This window comes from Ailuropoda melanoleuca, chromosome 17, assembly GCF_002007445.2.
Source record: "Ailuropoda melanoleuca isolate Jingjing chromosome 17, ASM200744v2, whole genome shotgun sequence".
Taxonomy (NCBI): domain Eukaryota; kingdom Metazoa; phylum Chordata; class Mammalia; order Carnivora; family Ursidae; genus Ailuropoda; species Ailuropoda melanoleuca.
In genome coordinates, this window is record NC_048234.1 from 3,954,599 (window position 1) to 3,969,993 (window position 15,395).

The 15,395-nt window shown below is 48.3% G+C and overlaps 1 protein-coding gene across 1 annotated transcript in view; it reads left to right on the forward strand.

The window, feature by feature from the left end:
- The window catches only part of USP43 (ubiquitin specific peptidase 43), a 54,411-nt gene that overhangs the window by 20,634 nt on the left and 18,382 nt on the right, over positions 1 to 15,395 (forward strand). The window contains exons 6-11 of the mRNA XM_034647279.1: positions 2,847 to 2,939; positions 4,451 to 4,586; positions 7,057 to 7,192; positions 8,564 to 8,699; positions 10,849 to 10,960; positions 15,047 to 15,150. Of these exons, the coding sequence (XP_034503170.1) occupies positions 2,847 to 2,939; positions 4,451 to 4,586; positions 7,057 to 7,192; positions 8,564 to 8,699; positions 10,849 to 10,960; positions 15,047 to 15,150 (717 nt within the window). The remainder of the gene's footprint in view (positions 1 to 2,846; positions 2,940 to 4,450; positions 4,587 to 7,056; positions 7,193 to 8,563; positions 8,700 to 10,848; positions 10,961 to 15,046; positions 15,151 to 15,395) is intronic.

Below are 15,395 nucleotides of genomic sequence, written 5' to 3' on the forward strand. Positions count from 1 at the left end.
AGAAGGAACGTTCATATGCTAAAGAAGATTCCCGGGATACCGGAGGCCCTGCCATTGTCAAGGTTGTTTTTCCCTCTAGCAAGGCATTCACAGGAAGGTAGTGGGGAACTTCCTGGAGGAACATTATACTCTGCCCCCCTCAAGTATCTGTCAATGGGCTGCAGGTTACAAGGACATTTAATTGTACCTACATTTCCTTCTGGAAGCTACGTTATTGATAGAAATGCTTTGTTCTTGTAGATTGCTAAGAGATTTGTAAACTGAGGGAGACTCAGGTCTTGCAGGATTGTGATCTCTGTGAGTTAACTATTTGTTTTTCCTTAGGGCAGCCAGGAGTGCCTGAGGAATGTTACTTACATCCCATGGGGGCGGGTTTGCGGGGTGTCAGCTTCTGCCTTGTGCTCAGCTTGCCTTCTGTTCCCTCATCAGTATCAGCCCTTCTTTATGAAATTGGAAGCTGGAGGATTTATTGTGGGTTAATTCAGAGATCTCTGTTCACTGAGGTTCTCCCTCCCCTCCTTTTTAGGGTGTCGGGATTTTTGACTCTGGCTGGAGGAGAGGACGAGGAATGGGATTAGGGTGCTAGACTAGGTTATGGACTAGAGGAGAAATAATTGGTTTTTCCCATATGGTTATTACCACAACCTAAAAACGTCTGTGAGTTTAATAACCAAGGATTAGTGCTACGTAGGAGTTTTGGCTGCGGGAGGACGTGTGTGTGTGTGTGTGTGTGTGTGTGTGTGTGTGTGTGTGTGTGTTTTCATTTCTTTGTCACTTGTGGCTTTTAGCCACAGAAAGTCTGATCTGGTCCCTATTACAGGCAGCAATCCCTGTTAGACTTTCTCAGATACACAATGGGTGAACGTAGGAGAAGGATCAGGAGAAAGAGGGTGGCAGAGGGGACCCCACAACCGTCACATCCCCCTACCACCTGGAGCTCGATGTCTGATATACCATTTTTACCAAAACATTACCATGGTTTTCCCAAGGGGAAATTTACCAGAGGGAGCAAGTTATTGGACATTAAATACTCGGGTCTGTTTTCTAAAGTCATGGATGGCATGCTGTTAACTTGTCCCCTCCGGGGAGCTGACCTGCTCTGGCCAGCTCTCTTAGGGTCACCATGGCCAGCACCCTGAAAACCTCAGGGTTTCTTGCTTCTCTCTGGTTTTTCCCATTCTCTTCTCAGTGGGAAACCACTCCGCCTGGACTCCCTGCGGAGACTCGAAACCTTGTTGGGATACCAGCTCCATTTTCCTTGCTGACTATGGTATAAGCTCATGACTGTCAGCGGGGTGCTGGTCCGTTTTCCCCAAGGATGAAGGCCGTGTAGATTTCAGGATGCCCCATAGCATCCGGAAATCCCTTACGGCTTGGCAGACTTTGGTGCGTCATAGGATTAAGGAAATAAAACTGGAGTCCCCATGGGGAATATAAAAATCGCACTTTGCTCTCAGGGACATGCTCTTAAGTAAGGGAGTGTTAAATTTGAAAGCTTCAAGTTATAAGTCAACTGTGTGGGGGCGCCTGGGTGGCACAGCGGTTAAGCGTCTGCCTTCAGCTCAGGGTGTGATCCCGGCATTCTGGGATCGAGCCCCACATCAGGCTCCTCCTCTATGAGCCTGCTTCTCCCTCTCCCACTCCCCCTGCTTGTGTTCCCTCTCTCGCTGGCTATGTCTATCTCTGTCGAATAAATAAATAAAATCTTAAAAAAAAAAAAATAAGTCAACTGTGTGTATATCTACTCTCTGAAACAATTGATACCTCATCTGCTTATACTAAAGACCCTGGAGGAACGGTGATGAGTGTGGCCTCCGGAACCCGAGCCTAGCTTTGCCGCTTAAGAGCTGTGTGGCCCTTGGGAAAGTTGCTTAACTTCTCTCTGCTTCGGTTTTCTTGTCTGTCAAATGGGGGATAATACTGGTGGTTGTGGGTAGTACGTGGGTTAATACAAGCACAGTGATCAGAATAATGCCCAATTCTTCGTAAACACTGCTTTGATATTAACTCTTTTTACTATATTAGTTGCTTTTCTCCAAGCTTGGTTGCCTCACTGGTCCGACGAGGAGGGTGAACTCCATCGGTGGTTTTGCACCCTGGCTGAGCCCCAGTGTCTCGGGAGCCGTTGACATCCTGATGTCTGAGCCTATCCCTGGGCTCCCCTGGGACAAACTCTAGGGGAGGAGGGCTGAGATATTTGCGTTTTTAGGAAAGCTTCCTTTGTGATCCTGGAGCACAGGGAGGCTGAGAACCAGGGGAAGGCACGGTCCTAAGATTCCTCCGGCGTGCAAGGCAGCCTGCTGTTTCTGTCTGGAGGGGTTTTTGCTTCCCTTCCCGTACTCAGCACACTGCCGCGTGTGATTAAAACTTTTTTTTAAAAAAATTGAGGTGAAAGTCACGTAACGTAAAGTTGACCATTTTAAAGCGTAGAGTTTCGTGGCACGTACGAGACATTGTGCAACCAGCACCTATGTCTCATTCCTAACCATTTGGATCACCCCCAGAAAAGCTGATGCCCGTTAAGCCCTCCCCTCCCCTCACCTCCCCTGCACCTGGCAGCCACCAGTCTGCTTTCCATCTCCGTGGCTTTACCTGTTCTGGATTTATACCGTTACCCGCTGATGGACACTCGGGTGGTGTCCGCCGTTTGGCTCTTGTGAATAGTGCTGCTGTGAACATTGGTGTGCAAGTATTTGTACGGATATACCTGTTTTCAACTCCTTTTGGGTACTTATCTGGGAGGGGAATGGCTGGATCACGTGGCAATTTTGTACTTAACCTTTTTGAGGTTCTGCCAAACTGAGTGCGATTCAGCTTGAAACTCTTTTTTTTTCCTGCCCTCCCAGATCCTCCTTGACCTGTCCCCACTGCCTGAAACAGAGCAACACCTTCGACCCCTTCCTATGCGTGTCACTACCCATCCCCTTGCGTCAGACAAGGTACGTGAGTATCACGGGCGGCGCACTTGACTCCCGTCCTTCGTCCTTCCTGGGAGCCTTCTGGCCTCGCACCTGTTCTGTCTCTTGCGAACCTCAGCCAGCATGTCTGCAGAAACCAGCCTTAGAAAGCGGGCGATATTTGGCGACCCAATGTGACCAAGTGAACGGTTACTGCGTCCCTTCCTCAGCCGACGAAGGAATTATCCGCAGCGCTGTCTGTCATGCCGTAGCCGGGCTTCCGTGTTTGGCTCACTCAGAAGCGGGCACGGGCTGGTCGGTACCCCTCAGCAGAACCAGGGGCAGATCTGAAAAAAAAATCTGTCACCACCTGCTTTTCCCTGCTTTGTTTCCAAATCCTTTTTGCTCTTCATGAAGGTGCAAGGAAGCGGTTTCTTTAAGGAGCAAAGGAACAAGGGAAGGGGGTGGCGAAGGAGAGGAGGGAGAAACAGGAAAGAGGAGGGTAGTAGGGTCAGGTAAGAGGCATGGCAGGCTCGGCTTTATAAGCGAACGAGGCACACAGTACAGGCATTCCAGAAGCCTAGGTCTGAAAGCCTTTAAGGTATCTGGGCAGTGTCAATGTCAGGGAAGTTTGGTGAGTCCTACGCTGCTGTTGAGACGGTGGCATTTCTTCCTTGTGTCCTCCACCTCCGAAAATACCGTCTCTCTAGCCCTCCCCCTGTTGACAGTCCCCCGTCTTTAGGATGCAACTGAAGGTCCAAAGCTTCATAAAGCCTTTCCTGGCACCGTAAACCCCATTTGTGCTCCCAGTTCCTGTATGGCTTCTCCTCTGTGCTACACATGTGACACTGGCTTGTCCTTTCTTCGGTGACATGACCAGGGCGGATGCCTGCTGATGGATGTGAGCTAAGATTCTTGGCCTCATGAAGCATAGGACAGGGGTTGGGACCACTGACTCTGGGGCTAGACTGCCCGGGGTCCCAGTCCCAGCTGTGGCAGTGAGCTGTATGAATGTGACGAGTGTTGCAGGAAGGAACAGGAGAAGCAGGAGCTGGAGGAGGGAGCCCCAGGGTGCTAGTGGGGACAACAGGAGGGAGAACTAGAGATTCCAGAGAGTGTCCAAGGGAAAAGTGTCCAGGGGGCGGGGTGGCAGAAGAGAAAGTGTCCTGTTACCAAAGAGAATTTCAGTAAGGAGGGCATCATCAATACTGTCGAACCGTAGGAAGAAACTTGACCCTTTTCCATCTCAGATTTCCAAGTTTGTTTTTGCTTACCGTGATCTGTTTGACAAACAGAACCTTGAGATCACAGGTCTGTACTGTGATTCTTAATCAAGTTCCTTTTTTTTTTTTTTTTTTAACTCTGGAAAACTACACTGAGCTGATACCCTTGGCGACTTGGCTCTCCGCTGCCACCTGGTGACAGCATACCTAAAGTACAGTGACCCAACCAGGAAGCCGAGATTAGCCCAAGTATTGGACTTGACCCAATGTCAATGGTGTTCTCAGTTCAGGTCCGTCCTTTAAGGATGTGGACGCCTTCCTATTTTCCAGATTCCTGAGCGTCACCTTGGTCTTCCCCTCTAAGAGCCAGCGGTTCCTGCGGGTTGGCCTGGCCGTGCCGATCCTCAGCACAGTAGCAGCCCTGAGGAAGATCGTTGCAGAGGAAGGCGGCGTCCCTGCGGATGAGGTGGGATGGAATGGCATGGGGGCCTGGTCACTGAATGACGGGACGCTAACTGGGCCGGCTGTCTAGGGCTGTTGAGACTCATTTCTGGTTCCCAGGTGACTCCCTCGTGACTCAGGAGTTTCTGTTTGATTGGTCACCCCTGGCGTCTTGATGACTGAGCCTTGACCTCTCCCTGCATTTACTCAGAATTACCAGAAAAGGACGAGGACCCGTGATGATGGTGACGATCTTAGTAATTCCAATGCCCGGAAATGCTCAGTGGTGCTTCCCAAGAGCTGGGCGCCATTTTGTGAGCTCGGTATTCACAGCCCGTTCAGTCCTCACAACCACCTGGTGCGGTCAATACAATGGTCCTCATTTTATCAGTGAGCAAGGAGGACGCACTGAGAGGTTGAGTGACCTGTTCAAGGTCATGCCACTAGTTAGCGCTGACCCAGGATTTGACGCAGATGGTGGGATTTCAGAGGCCGAGCCACTGCTGTGGATTTTCCCTCCTGAGCGTACAAACCAGGATTCTGAAGGGGCCGTCAGTGAAAAAGGAGGAGCTACTGAGGATGTGAAACTCGAGAGAGGAGGTTTAAGGAAGAGTGGGATAGTGCTGTGCTTTTTTTTTTTTTTAATTTTATTTTTAATTTTTTTTTTTTAAGGAGTCCTGGTAAAGAGGTTGGATTTACTGTGACTTTGAGGGCAGAACTCGTAACAGAGGCCCCCATGCAAGGGCAGGGTGGAGGTGATGGTGGTCAACAGCCACGTGGCGTAATAGGAAGGGTTTGGATTAGGGCTCTTCTGTTTTCTGACCTTGGACGACGTAAGCCATTGGTCCCCTGTGTCTTTGACTAGAAAATGCAACTTTTACACTTCCCTGTTGACCTCGTGGCATTTTTTTCAAATTAAAAAATTTCGGGTAAAAAATATAGCCTTCCTGCTGAGTAACGCGTAAAATAAGGGGCACGCGCCTTGAGGTTATGGTTTGTTGAATTTTTCCCTGTACATCCATCCATGTAACCACCACGATTACTCGCTCTGTGGGCTCCTTCCAGCCCCCACCCAGGCAGTGCCTCTAATCTTATCACCGTGTTTACGAGGATTCAAGTGGGGGGAAAAGGTGTGTATCTTGCTTGGTGAACTCAAAGCACTCTTCGGGGATATATTGAGAGAGAGAGAGAGAGAACAGGACAGTGGGTGAGAGTCTTGGGGAAGAAAGGGCAGTAAAAAGAATACTGAAAGGGGGGTGCGACATCGAGTTTGAATAATTACGAGAGTCAAAGAATCGTCAGGAATTTGCGAGGTGTGATGTGTTTGTTCAGGGAGGTAGGCGTCACTTAGGGATTCCTAAGTGCACGTGTGAGCATTCTGATTGGAACTTAAAATCTGTTTTGATATTTTAACTGGCAGGGTTATGCCTCTTACGTTGTCTACCATCATGAATATATTTGGATTTATTTTATGCTTTCTGTTTATCCTGCTTCTTCTTTGTTTCCTTTCCCTCTCCTTTACTGCCTCTTTTATAGAAAAGAGCAATTTTTACTCCATTTCTTCTGGTTTAGGACCTGTATAGTCTATTTCTATGCTTATTTGGTGGTTATCCTTAAAATGTCAACATGCGGAATTAGCCAAGTCGTGTGTTAATTTCCCCAAACAATGCAAGGATCTTGGTGTGCTTTAATCTCCCTTCCACCTTTTTTATTTTTATTGTGGATGGATGTTATTGTCCAGTATTTTAATCCCTCCTCCCCTTTCTCCCTGGTTGTAGTACTAGTACTGGTTATTATTAGGGACTTATGCAGTCAGTATGTGTTTACGTTAACCAATATCCTCTTCTCTCTGCTATGAGAGCAACTTCTGCTTACCTCTGTGTTCCGTAAAATCATGTTCCGCATACGCCACGTTGTGAAAAAAGTTGGCAAGCCTATTTAGAAGTTCTTCCAGTAGAGATCTGTTCATGGTAACCACTTTTAACTTTTAATCTGAAGAGAGCTTTATTTTATTCTTATTGCTTGCCTGATAGTTTAGCTGGGTATAAACTTGAGATCCCGCCCCTCCCCCCTCCTTTGTCTTCCCCCATCCCTTCGCTCAGCAGTCTGAGATTCTGTTGTTGCCATTGCGATCCTCTGTGGTCAATCTAATTGTTATGCCTCCTCTGTTTTATTATGAATAAGTCGTATTTCTCTCTTAGAAGGGAGGAAAGGGTAAAAGATTATCAGTCACTTTCAGATTTCTTTTTTTTTTTTTTAAGATTTAATTTATTTATTTGACAGAGACAGCCAGCGAGAGAGGGAACACAAGCAGGGGGAGTGGGAGAGGAGGAAGCAGGCTCCTAGGAAGGAGCCTGATGTGGGGCTCGATCCCAGAATGCCGGGATCACGCCCTGAGCCAAAGGCAGACACTTAACGACTGCCCCCACTTTTAGATTTCTTGCTTAAGTTCCCTTTGAGAAATCAAGATGGGAAAATGATCCTCCTCGTTCCAGGTGATCTTGGTTGAACTGTGTCCCACTGGATTCCAGCGGTCGTTCTTCGATGAAGAGGACCTGAATACCATCTCCGAGGGAGATAACGTGTATGCCTTCCACGCGCCTCCACCACCTGGCCAGGAGATGCTCTCAGGTACAGTAGTACTTGGGCCCGTCGGGTTTATTTTCTCTGATGTTTGCTGTATAGGTGGTTGATGATTAAAAATTATTCAGTCAGTCAGGGGTTCTCAAGACCTTGGTGACTGTCAGAGTCACGTGGAAAGCTCGTGAAGGCAGAGTTCTGGGTCTTCCACACTGAGTTCCTGGTTCGGTAGGTCTGGGGTGGGACCCGAGATTTTGCATATCTAACAAGTTCCCAGGGGGCTGCTGCTGCCCCTGGTCCCGAGACCACCCTTTGAGAATGAGCATCACTATTCAGGATTTTGTCTTCAGGATTCTTGTAGTTCAAGGTCTAGTCTTCAAATCAAACGTTTACAAATTAGAGCAGCAGATGGCCGAAGAGGTTATTAAATGACTTTTTTTTTTTTTTTTAAAGATTTTATTATTTATTCGACAGAGATAGAAACAGCCAGCGAGAGAGGGAACACAAGCAGGGGGAGTGGGAGAGGAAGAAGCAGGCTCATAGCAGAGGAGCCTGACGTGGGGCTCGATCCCATAACGCCGGGATCATGCCCTGAGCCGAAGGCAGACGCTCAACCGCTGTGCCACCCAGGCGCCCCTAAATGACTTTTGTTAACAGTCCCACTTCCTGAACTTAGGACTGGCCGAGAAGATCAGTATCTGACAGCCTTTGACTGCAGTTCAATTTATATTCTGGCCCAATTAGCCGGTCAAGAAGGCCCATATTTGGAGGACCCTCTGCCCGTGTTGCCACACAGCTCAAGTTGATCCTGTGTCCTGGTCCATGTCCTCAGCCGGCCTCCATGGCAGGCTGTGGGAACCAGATATCTGTCATTGCTCTGCGTCAACAGGGAGCCCCTGAGCCTGGAATCTGGAGCAGGGCCTTGACCGGCCCTGATTATGTTACAGTTCAATGAAAAGACCCTCATTTCAAGTTCAATCAAAGGTGACACATCTGTGCTTTAGAAGTCTAATTTTCAGAACGATTGGAAAATGAGGGTAAAGGTTCTCACCTTCTCTCTCCTCCTTTCGTGGGCTGAGAAAGCCCCTGCCAAGTCGTGGCTCTCTGATTCAGGCATAAAAGCAACCAAAATCATTTTGGGGTGTTTTTCGGATCGACTTTGGGAAGTGTTAATTAACTTTCCTGCCCATGTTTTAATATTACTGGCTGAACACGATGGCAGATTCACTACCACGTATGTGATCTTGGTGTAACAGGTACCAGAGGGCACAGGTGCCACATACCTAATATCTCTCTCCTCAAAGCGCTCTAGCATCTCCCAATGGTGGTTGATAGACGCTCAAAGAGAACAGGGGCTGGAGAAGCCAGAGTTGCACCCCAGCGAAGTCTTTTAAGACCACGAACATAATTCTCTCTCTTTAGCTCATCCATCTGGTCTGTCGGTCTCCCCACGCTTGGCAGCCCGTGAGGGTCCGCGGTCATCCCTGCCCGTCCATAGCGAGAACAAGGTGCTAGTCCTCTTCTGTAACTTGGTGGGGTCAGGGCAGCAGGCCAGCAGGTATGTATAACCTCATCTTCTTATGTGATGTCTGGGCTGTGTAGACACGTGCTTGGGATTCCATCTAGAATAATTCTAAGTTGGTAAAAATCAAACATCCGTTCTCAAGGTTAATCAACGAGGAATAGGGTACTTTCTGATTAAGAGGATCACCAGTAATCGCCTTGGACGATGGCAGACGTCGCCCTTAACAGTTAAGCATCAGAGACTTTCCTGTTAATTTCAGGAACAATTATTACGGCTCTCACCCTTATTGTTTTATACGGTGTCGTGAGGCCTGCGCAGTGCAGTAGGACGAGGGGGGAGAAATGGCCATAAGGAAAGAGGAGATAAAATGACCGCTGTCTGCAGATTATATCGTGGCCTGTCCAGAGCGCCAGGAACTGGGAAGTGATCGGAAGTAGTGAAAAGCGTCCAGGTGTGGTTACGTAACAAATAGACCAAACCAGATTGTTTTCGTAAGTAGCCCAAATAAAACGCTTGAAAGCTAGAACTCCGATCAGAGCTGTCTGTACTGATAAAATGTTTGCGAAATTCATCTGGAACAATAGACTCGTAAGGACAGTCAGAAAATAGTGGGGGAAGGAGAAAGGAGGAGGAAGGGAGATGGGTTCCTTTATTAAACCAGAATAGAGTTTTAATTATTAAAAATTACAATACAGGCTATGTAAGTAAGAAAAATTTTTGAAGCCAAAAAAAAATTGGAATATAGCTGGAAGAATATACACTTTTTTTTTTTTTTAAGATTTAATTTATTTATTTGACAGAGACAGCCAGCGAGAGCGGGAACACAAGCAGGGGGAGTGGGAGAGGAAGAAGCAGGCTCATAGTGGAGGAGCCCGATGTGGGGCTCAATCCCAGGACCCTGGGATCACGCCCTGAGCCGAAGGCAGACGCTTAACAACTATGCCACCCAGGCGCCCCAGAATATACACTTAAATAACGGAACAGAATAGGCTAAAGCATATTTAGGTATTATATGATAAAAATGGCACATTTCATATTATTAAAGCGTGAATAAATTATATAGTATATAAGGGGGGGACGAACTGATTTTTTTTATATAATCAGCTTTTTTACTTCCACCATAGATTCCCATGTTTAAATTCTAGATTGACTAAAAGGAAACCGTAAAATAACTTGAAGGTAATGTGGGGAAATATTTACGTCTTTTGGGTGGAGGACTGTTTTAACACCTAAGGCGGACAGGAGGCTATCGAGGAAAAGGCTAACATTTTAGAGGCATTTAACATTTTAAGCACAAACGAGGGAACATATTTACATCACGTGACAGGTGAAGGGTTTTAACCCATCGTCTAAAACCCAGCTCGGAAATTAGTGAGAGAGAGAGAGCTATCTTCATAAAATGAGGCACGGAGATTAACGTTAATTCACAACTTCACAAAATTCATAGAGCTCCTGCCATAAGCAGGCACTGTTCAAATTAAAACATTGGAAGCGACCTGAGTGCCGAACAGTAGAGGACAAGGTGAATAAACCAACCGTGGTCGGCACAGTCCCTTTGCCGTTCCAGACGCACCACTCGGGTTCGTGCTGGCTTTCAGCAACATTAATTCAACAGTGTCACATTCCCATCCCATCGGCTCCTCACACCACCTTGCATGGCGCGGCCATGGGACATGCTGGTTGGTGATTTGTCCCGCAGTACCCATGGCTGAGCCGGGACCGCGGCCGCAGCCACGTCTGGCGATCCGGGAGCTGCAGGTGCACCTCGAGGCATTCCTCAGCTCGGGTCATGGAAAACATTCTCCCGAGAATAGTCCTGACGCACAAAACCACCGCCGCGTCCGCAAGAGCGGCTTTGCTCCGGGTTAACCCCCGCCTGCTCTCCCCTGGCTCCAGTGTTCTCTTGCCCTGTTGCGAGAGGGAGAGTCTCCCAGCGGGCCGACCGACTGAGCCATCTGCTTCCACCGCCACGTCTCTCTCGGGCTTGGCATTTCTGGGTGTCTGTGCGTACGACCCTGTGTCCGTCTGCAGCGAGGTCCTCCAACGGGCCCTCTCGAGCGGGGCCTGGCACTCAGCTCAGGCCCAGGGGACAGGTGCTTGTGAGCGGGGCCGACGCTCCTGACTGTTGAGTAGTGTCACATGTTCCTTCGCTGAGCTGACCTGATGCCCTTGAATCGTGCAGGTTCGGGCCACCTTTCCTGCTGCGGGAAGACAGAGCCATTTCCTGGGCCCAGCTGAGGGAGTGCATTCTCAGTAAGGTCCGCTGTGTCATGAAGAGCGAGGCCCCCATCCAGGTCGGTGTGTGTCGTGTGTTGTGGGGGCTGGAGATGGGGGTCGGGGTCTAGGAGGAGCTCGGCAGAGACAGGCGTTTGCTGTTAATGCGAGCGTTCACGCTGCCGCATAAAACCGCTTTGCAAAGCAGTAACCATCCTGTGGCCTGTGCTGTGTGACTCTTTGCACCATTACGAAACACCTTCCACGGACAGAGCCCTCTTCCCGTTAAATCTTTAAAGACACCACTGGAATAGGATTGACACCGTTTTTCTCTGTTCTGTATTTGTTTCTTCTCTATGGTTCTCCCTGGAGCGTAGTGTATTACAACAGATTGTAACTTACACGTTTGCATCCGAAATTTCAGGGGACTTGAAGTCTAACTTTTGCGGAAAATGAAAATGGATGTTTTATGTCCAAACATGAACATCTAGATATTAAAATAATTTTGTCCAGTTTAAAGAAAAAAACACCGAAATTAAAACCTCAAGGCAAAACACCTTTTTGCTTGCTCCTTTATTTATTCTCAGGTAGGCAGTTATCAGAAATGGAACACATGTAAAACCCTTCCCTTTGGCCCCTAGAGTATCAGAAACCCTTCCCATGGTTCAGAAGGTGTTGACATTTTGGGGGGCAGGTTGGGAGCCTCAGAATTTTGCTTCCCTATGTAAGAACTTCTCAGAGGTGGTTTCTTCATAATTCCTGCTCCTTTCTGCTCGGGGAAGACCACACATTTTTTTTTTAAGCAGTTTATTTTAATTTATTGATCTTTCAGATTTTTTTTTTTAAGATTTATTTATTTGACAGAGAAAGAGACAGCCAGAGAGAGAGGGAACACAAGCAGGGGGAGTGGGAGAGGAAGAAGCAGGCTCATAGAGGAGGAGCCTGATGTGGGGCTCGATCCCATCACGCCAGGATCACGCCCTGAGCCGAAGGCAGACGCTTAACCGCTGTGCCACCCAGGCGCCCCAAGACCACACATTTGATTCAGAAGGTACATGAAATGACATTTTGTCAAAGACCTTCTCTACATTCATACCAACCTATATCTGTCCAGGACTTTTTTGCCATGGTGCCCGAGTTAGAGCCCGAAACTTCTCTCGAAATAGGTCAGAGGATCTTGTAATAATAGCCCCAGCCTTCTGCAAACCTTGTGCCCCTGATCCTTGCAAGTGGATGAAACCCCTTTTATGTGAACGTTGAACCCAGCCGTCCCTATTCCCCACCTGATCACACATGGACGTCTGCCTCTGCGCCCCTCTGGTCCATAGGTTTGCAGAAACCCGTCAGGCAATCAGTGGGACCAGCAGAATTCTGATAGAGGCACCCTCCCTCGGAGTATGGATGCTTTCCTGCGGACTCATGGGTCAGTGTGTGGGTGCGTCTGATTTTCTGTAGGAGGAAGGTGTTCTAAACAGTTGCGGAGTTCCTAGAATCGCCCACCCATTTAACCCATAATGTTCTAGTGCCATATAAAATCCCGGCTCGGTATGGTCATACTTTGAATACATTTGGAATGCTCAACCTGGAGCTGAAGAGATAAAAAGTTCAGTGAAGTCTCTAAAATGATTTTCCCAGCCAAGCATGGAAGACAGGAGAACGTCTTCCAAAAATGACCAGTTTGCCGGGCAGATTGAATTTGTTGGAACCCTGAAAAGTGCAGACTTAATCACTGCCGAGACATTTCTAGGGTCACTTTGTAGACTTGGTTTCTGTGCAGCGGGATAGACTTCCTCCATGCAGTATTGGTGCCGTGATTGTGTTGATTCTGTTGCTGTCCAAACAGCAAGAGCCCCCTCCCCCACACCTCGCCACCCCCAGATTTAAGAAACGGTCTCCTTAGGAAGTACACCCTTCCGCGGCCACCCCTGGATCCAAGCCTCTGGGGGCAGCTTGCATCCCGCCATTGCTTTTATCTTTGTTGAAGCTGTAGGTCAACCAGAGTGTGGTTATGGTCCAGTCGGGCATGGACCCTGGACCTCACGCTCAAGGCTCCCTGCAGCTGGGTTCCCATTCACCTTACCGGCGTGTCCTTGCTCCCCGCACTCAGAAGAGCGGGTTGAGGCTGTCCGAGGATGTGTTGGGTCATGCCCACACTCTATTGCTCTTCCCTGGAATTCCGGTGCCCTCCCTGTCTTCCCGTCTGAATTTAACCTTAGTTCATCAGTGCTTTGTAAGTAGAGATGTGTCTGCCTTTTATCACTGTCAGAGTTTGGAAGGAAGTGTCGTTGTTTTTCTAATCGAACCTAAGGTCATCAGTGACCATTTTAAGAACCGTATTTGCGGGGCACCAGGATGGCGCAGTGGGTTAAGCATCCGACTCTTGGTTTTGGCTCAGGTCCGTGATCTCAGAGTCATGAGATCGAGCCCCATGTGGGCTCTGTGCTCAGCACTGAATCTGAGGTTCTTTCTCTGTCCCCCTCCTCCCTTCCCCGCCACGCACTCGCACACTCTCTCTCTCTCAAACAAATCCTTTTTTTTTTTTTTAAAGGACTGTATTTACTTTACTTGAAGACGCCATTGATTATTTTTCATGGTGGTGACATATTCATAACATTGATTTTAGCCATTCGTGAGTGTACGTTAGTTATAGTTACGACATTATAAAACCATCACCGTAATCCTTACCCCAGATTTTCAGCATCCCTACGAAAACTCTCTGCCCGTTTAACAACCCCCCAGCCCCCAGCCCTTAGCCTCTGGTCACCCCCATCCCACTTCCTGTCCCTATGAATACACTGAAGCAGGGTCATGCAGTGTTTGACCTGCTGGGTCTGGTGCACAAGATTTCCGAGGTCCACGCATGCTGGGACACATGTCAGAATTTCCTTTTTAAGGCTGCGTAATATTCCATCGTGTGTGTAGACCCCATCGTGTTCATCCACTGAACCGTTGAGGGACGCTCAGGTTGTTCCCACGTTTTGACCATTGTGAATAACGCCGCTTAAGGCTCCCTCCAACTTCAGAAATGTTAGAGTATGAAAAAGACATGCATCTTAGAATAAACACATAGGTAGGATTTCCTTATGTGGCTTATTTTGAAGTGTTCGACTACGTCTTAAGCATTTGGTATGTAACATAGACGCTAGCATGCTCTTAGATACTCGCCTTGTTTTGGCGACCGGGTGATGATGGCGGTCATCTTAAAGTCAGGCAAGTTGTCTATTGATCGTCAATTAACTGAGTGATTTTTCCACCGACTGGCAGCATCGACTCCAATTAAACATGTGTTATTTAAAAACACTGCGTTGGGGGCGCCTGGGTGGCACAGCGGTTAAGCGTCTGCCTTCGGCTCAGGGCGTGATCCCGGCGTGATGGGATCGAACCCCACGTCAGGCTCCTCTGCTATGAGCCTGCTTCTTCCTCTCCCACTCCCCCTGCTTGTGTTCCCTCTCTCGCTGGCTGTCTCTGTCGAATAAATAAATAAATAAAATCTTTAAAAAATAAATAAATAAATAAATAAATAAAAACACTGCGTTGGGGCGCCTGGGTGGCACAGCGGTTGAGCGTCTGCCTTCGGCTCAGGGCGTGATCCCGGCGTTATGGGATCGAGCCCCACATCAGGCTCCTCTGCTATGAGCCTGCTTCTTCCTCTCCCACTCCCCCTGCTTGTGTTCCCTCTCTCGCTGGCTGTCTCTATCTCTGTCGAATAAATAAATAAAATCTTTAAAAAAAATAAAATAATAAATAAAAACACTGCGTTGTTCTGGAAAATGTAATGTGTTAAACAGTGTTAGGTTGCTGCATTACAAGGTACAGCATGTATCTTCTTTTGCGGGGAGGGATGGGCCGAGGGAAGAAGAGAGAATTTCAAGCAGGCTCCATGCCCAACGCGGAGCTGGACGCGGGGCTCGATCTCATGACCCTGAGATCACGACCTGAGCCGAAATCCAGAGTCGGACGCTTCACTGACCGAGCCACCCACATGCATCTTCTTTAACGAAAAAGACCTTTATATCTGCAGGTTCTGAATACTAATTTTTAAGGGAACGCTCAAAATAGACTACCAGCAAAACGGATGATAGTCTTTGAGTGACTTCTTTGCCCTTGAGAGTCTCAGTGCAGTCGACGCCGTGCTGACCCACTGCCTCTGTTTGGTGTCTCATCAGAATCCGGGATCTCTGTTCTCCATCCGGGTTGTGGGGCTTTCTCTGGCCTGCACCTACTTATCCCCACAGGACAGCCATCCCCTCTGTCACTGGGCAGTGGACAGGTAAGGGAGGACGTTCCAGATGCGGTAAGGGAACAGGTGTCGTCATATTTGACTGGGGTCCTCGCGGGTTCTGTACCCATACGTTGATGACCGTCCTGTCTACTCCTGGTTGCTTGCCTCCCGGTGTGTTGGATCCGTCGACACATGCTGTGCTTTCAACCCTCACGTCTAGAGAGGTGCTGTGATGACCACCTCGAAATGAGGGGACACTGAGGTTCCCAGAAACGAGTGAACTTGTTCACACT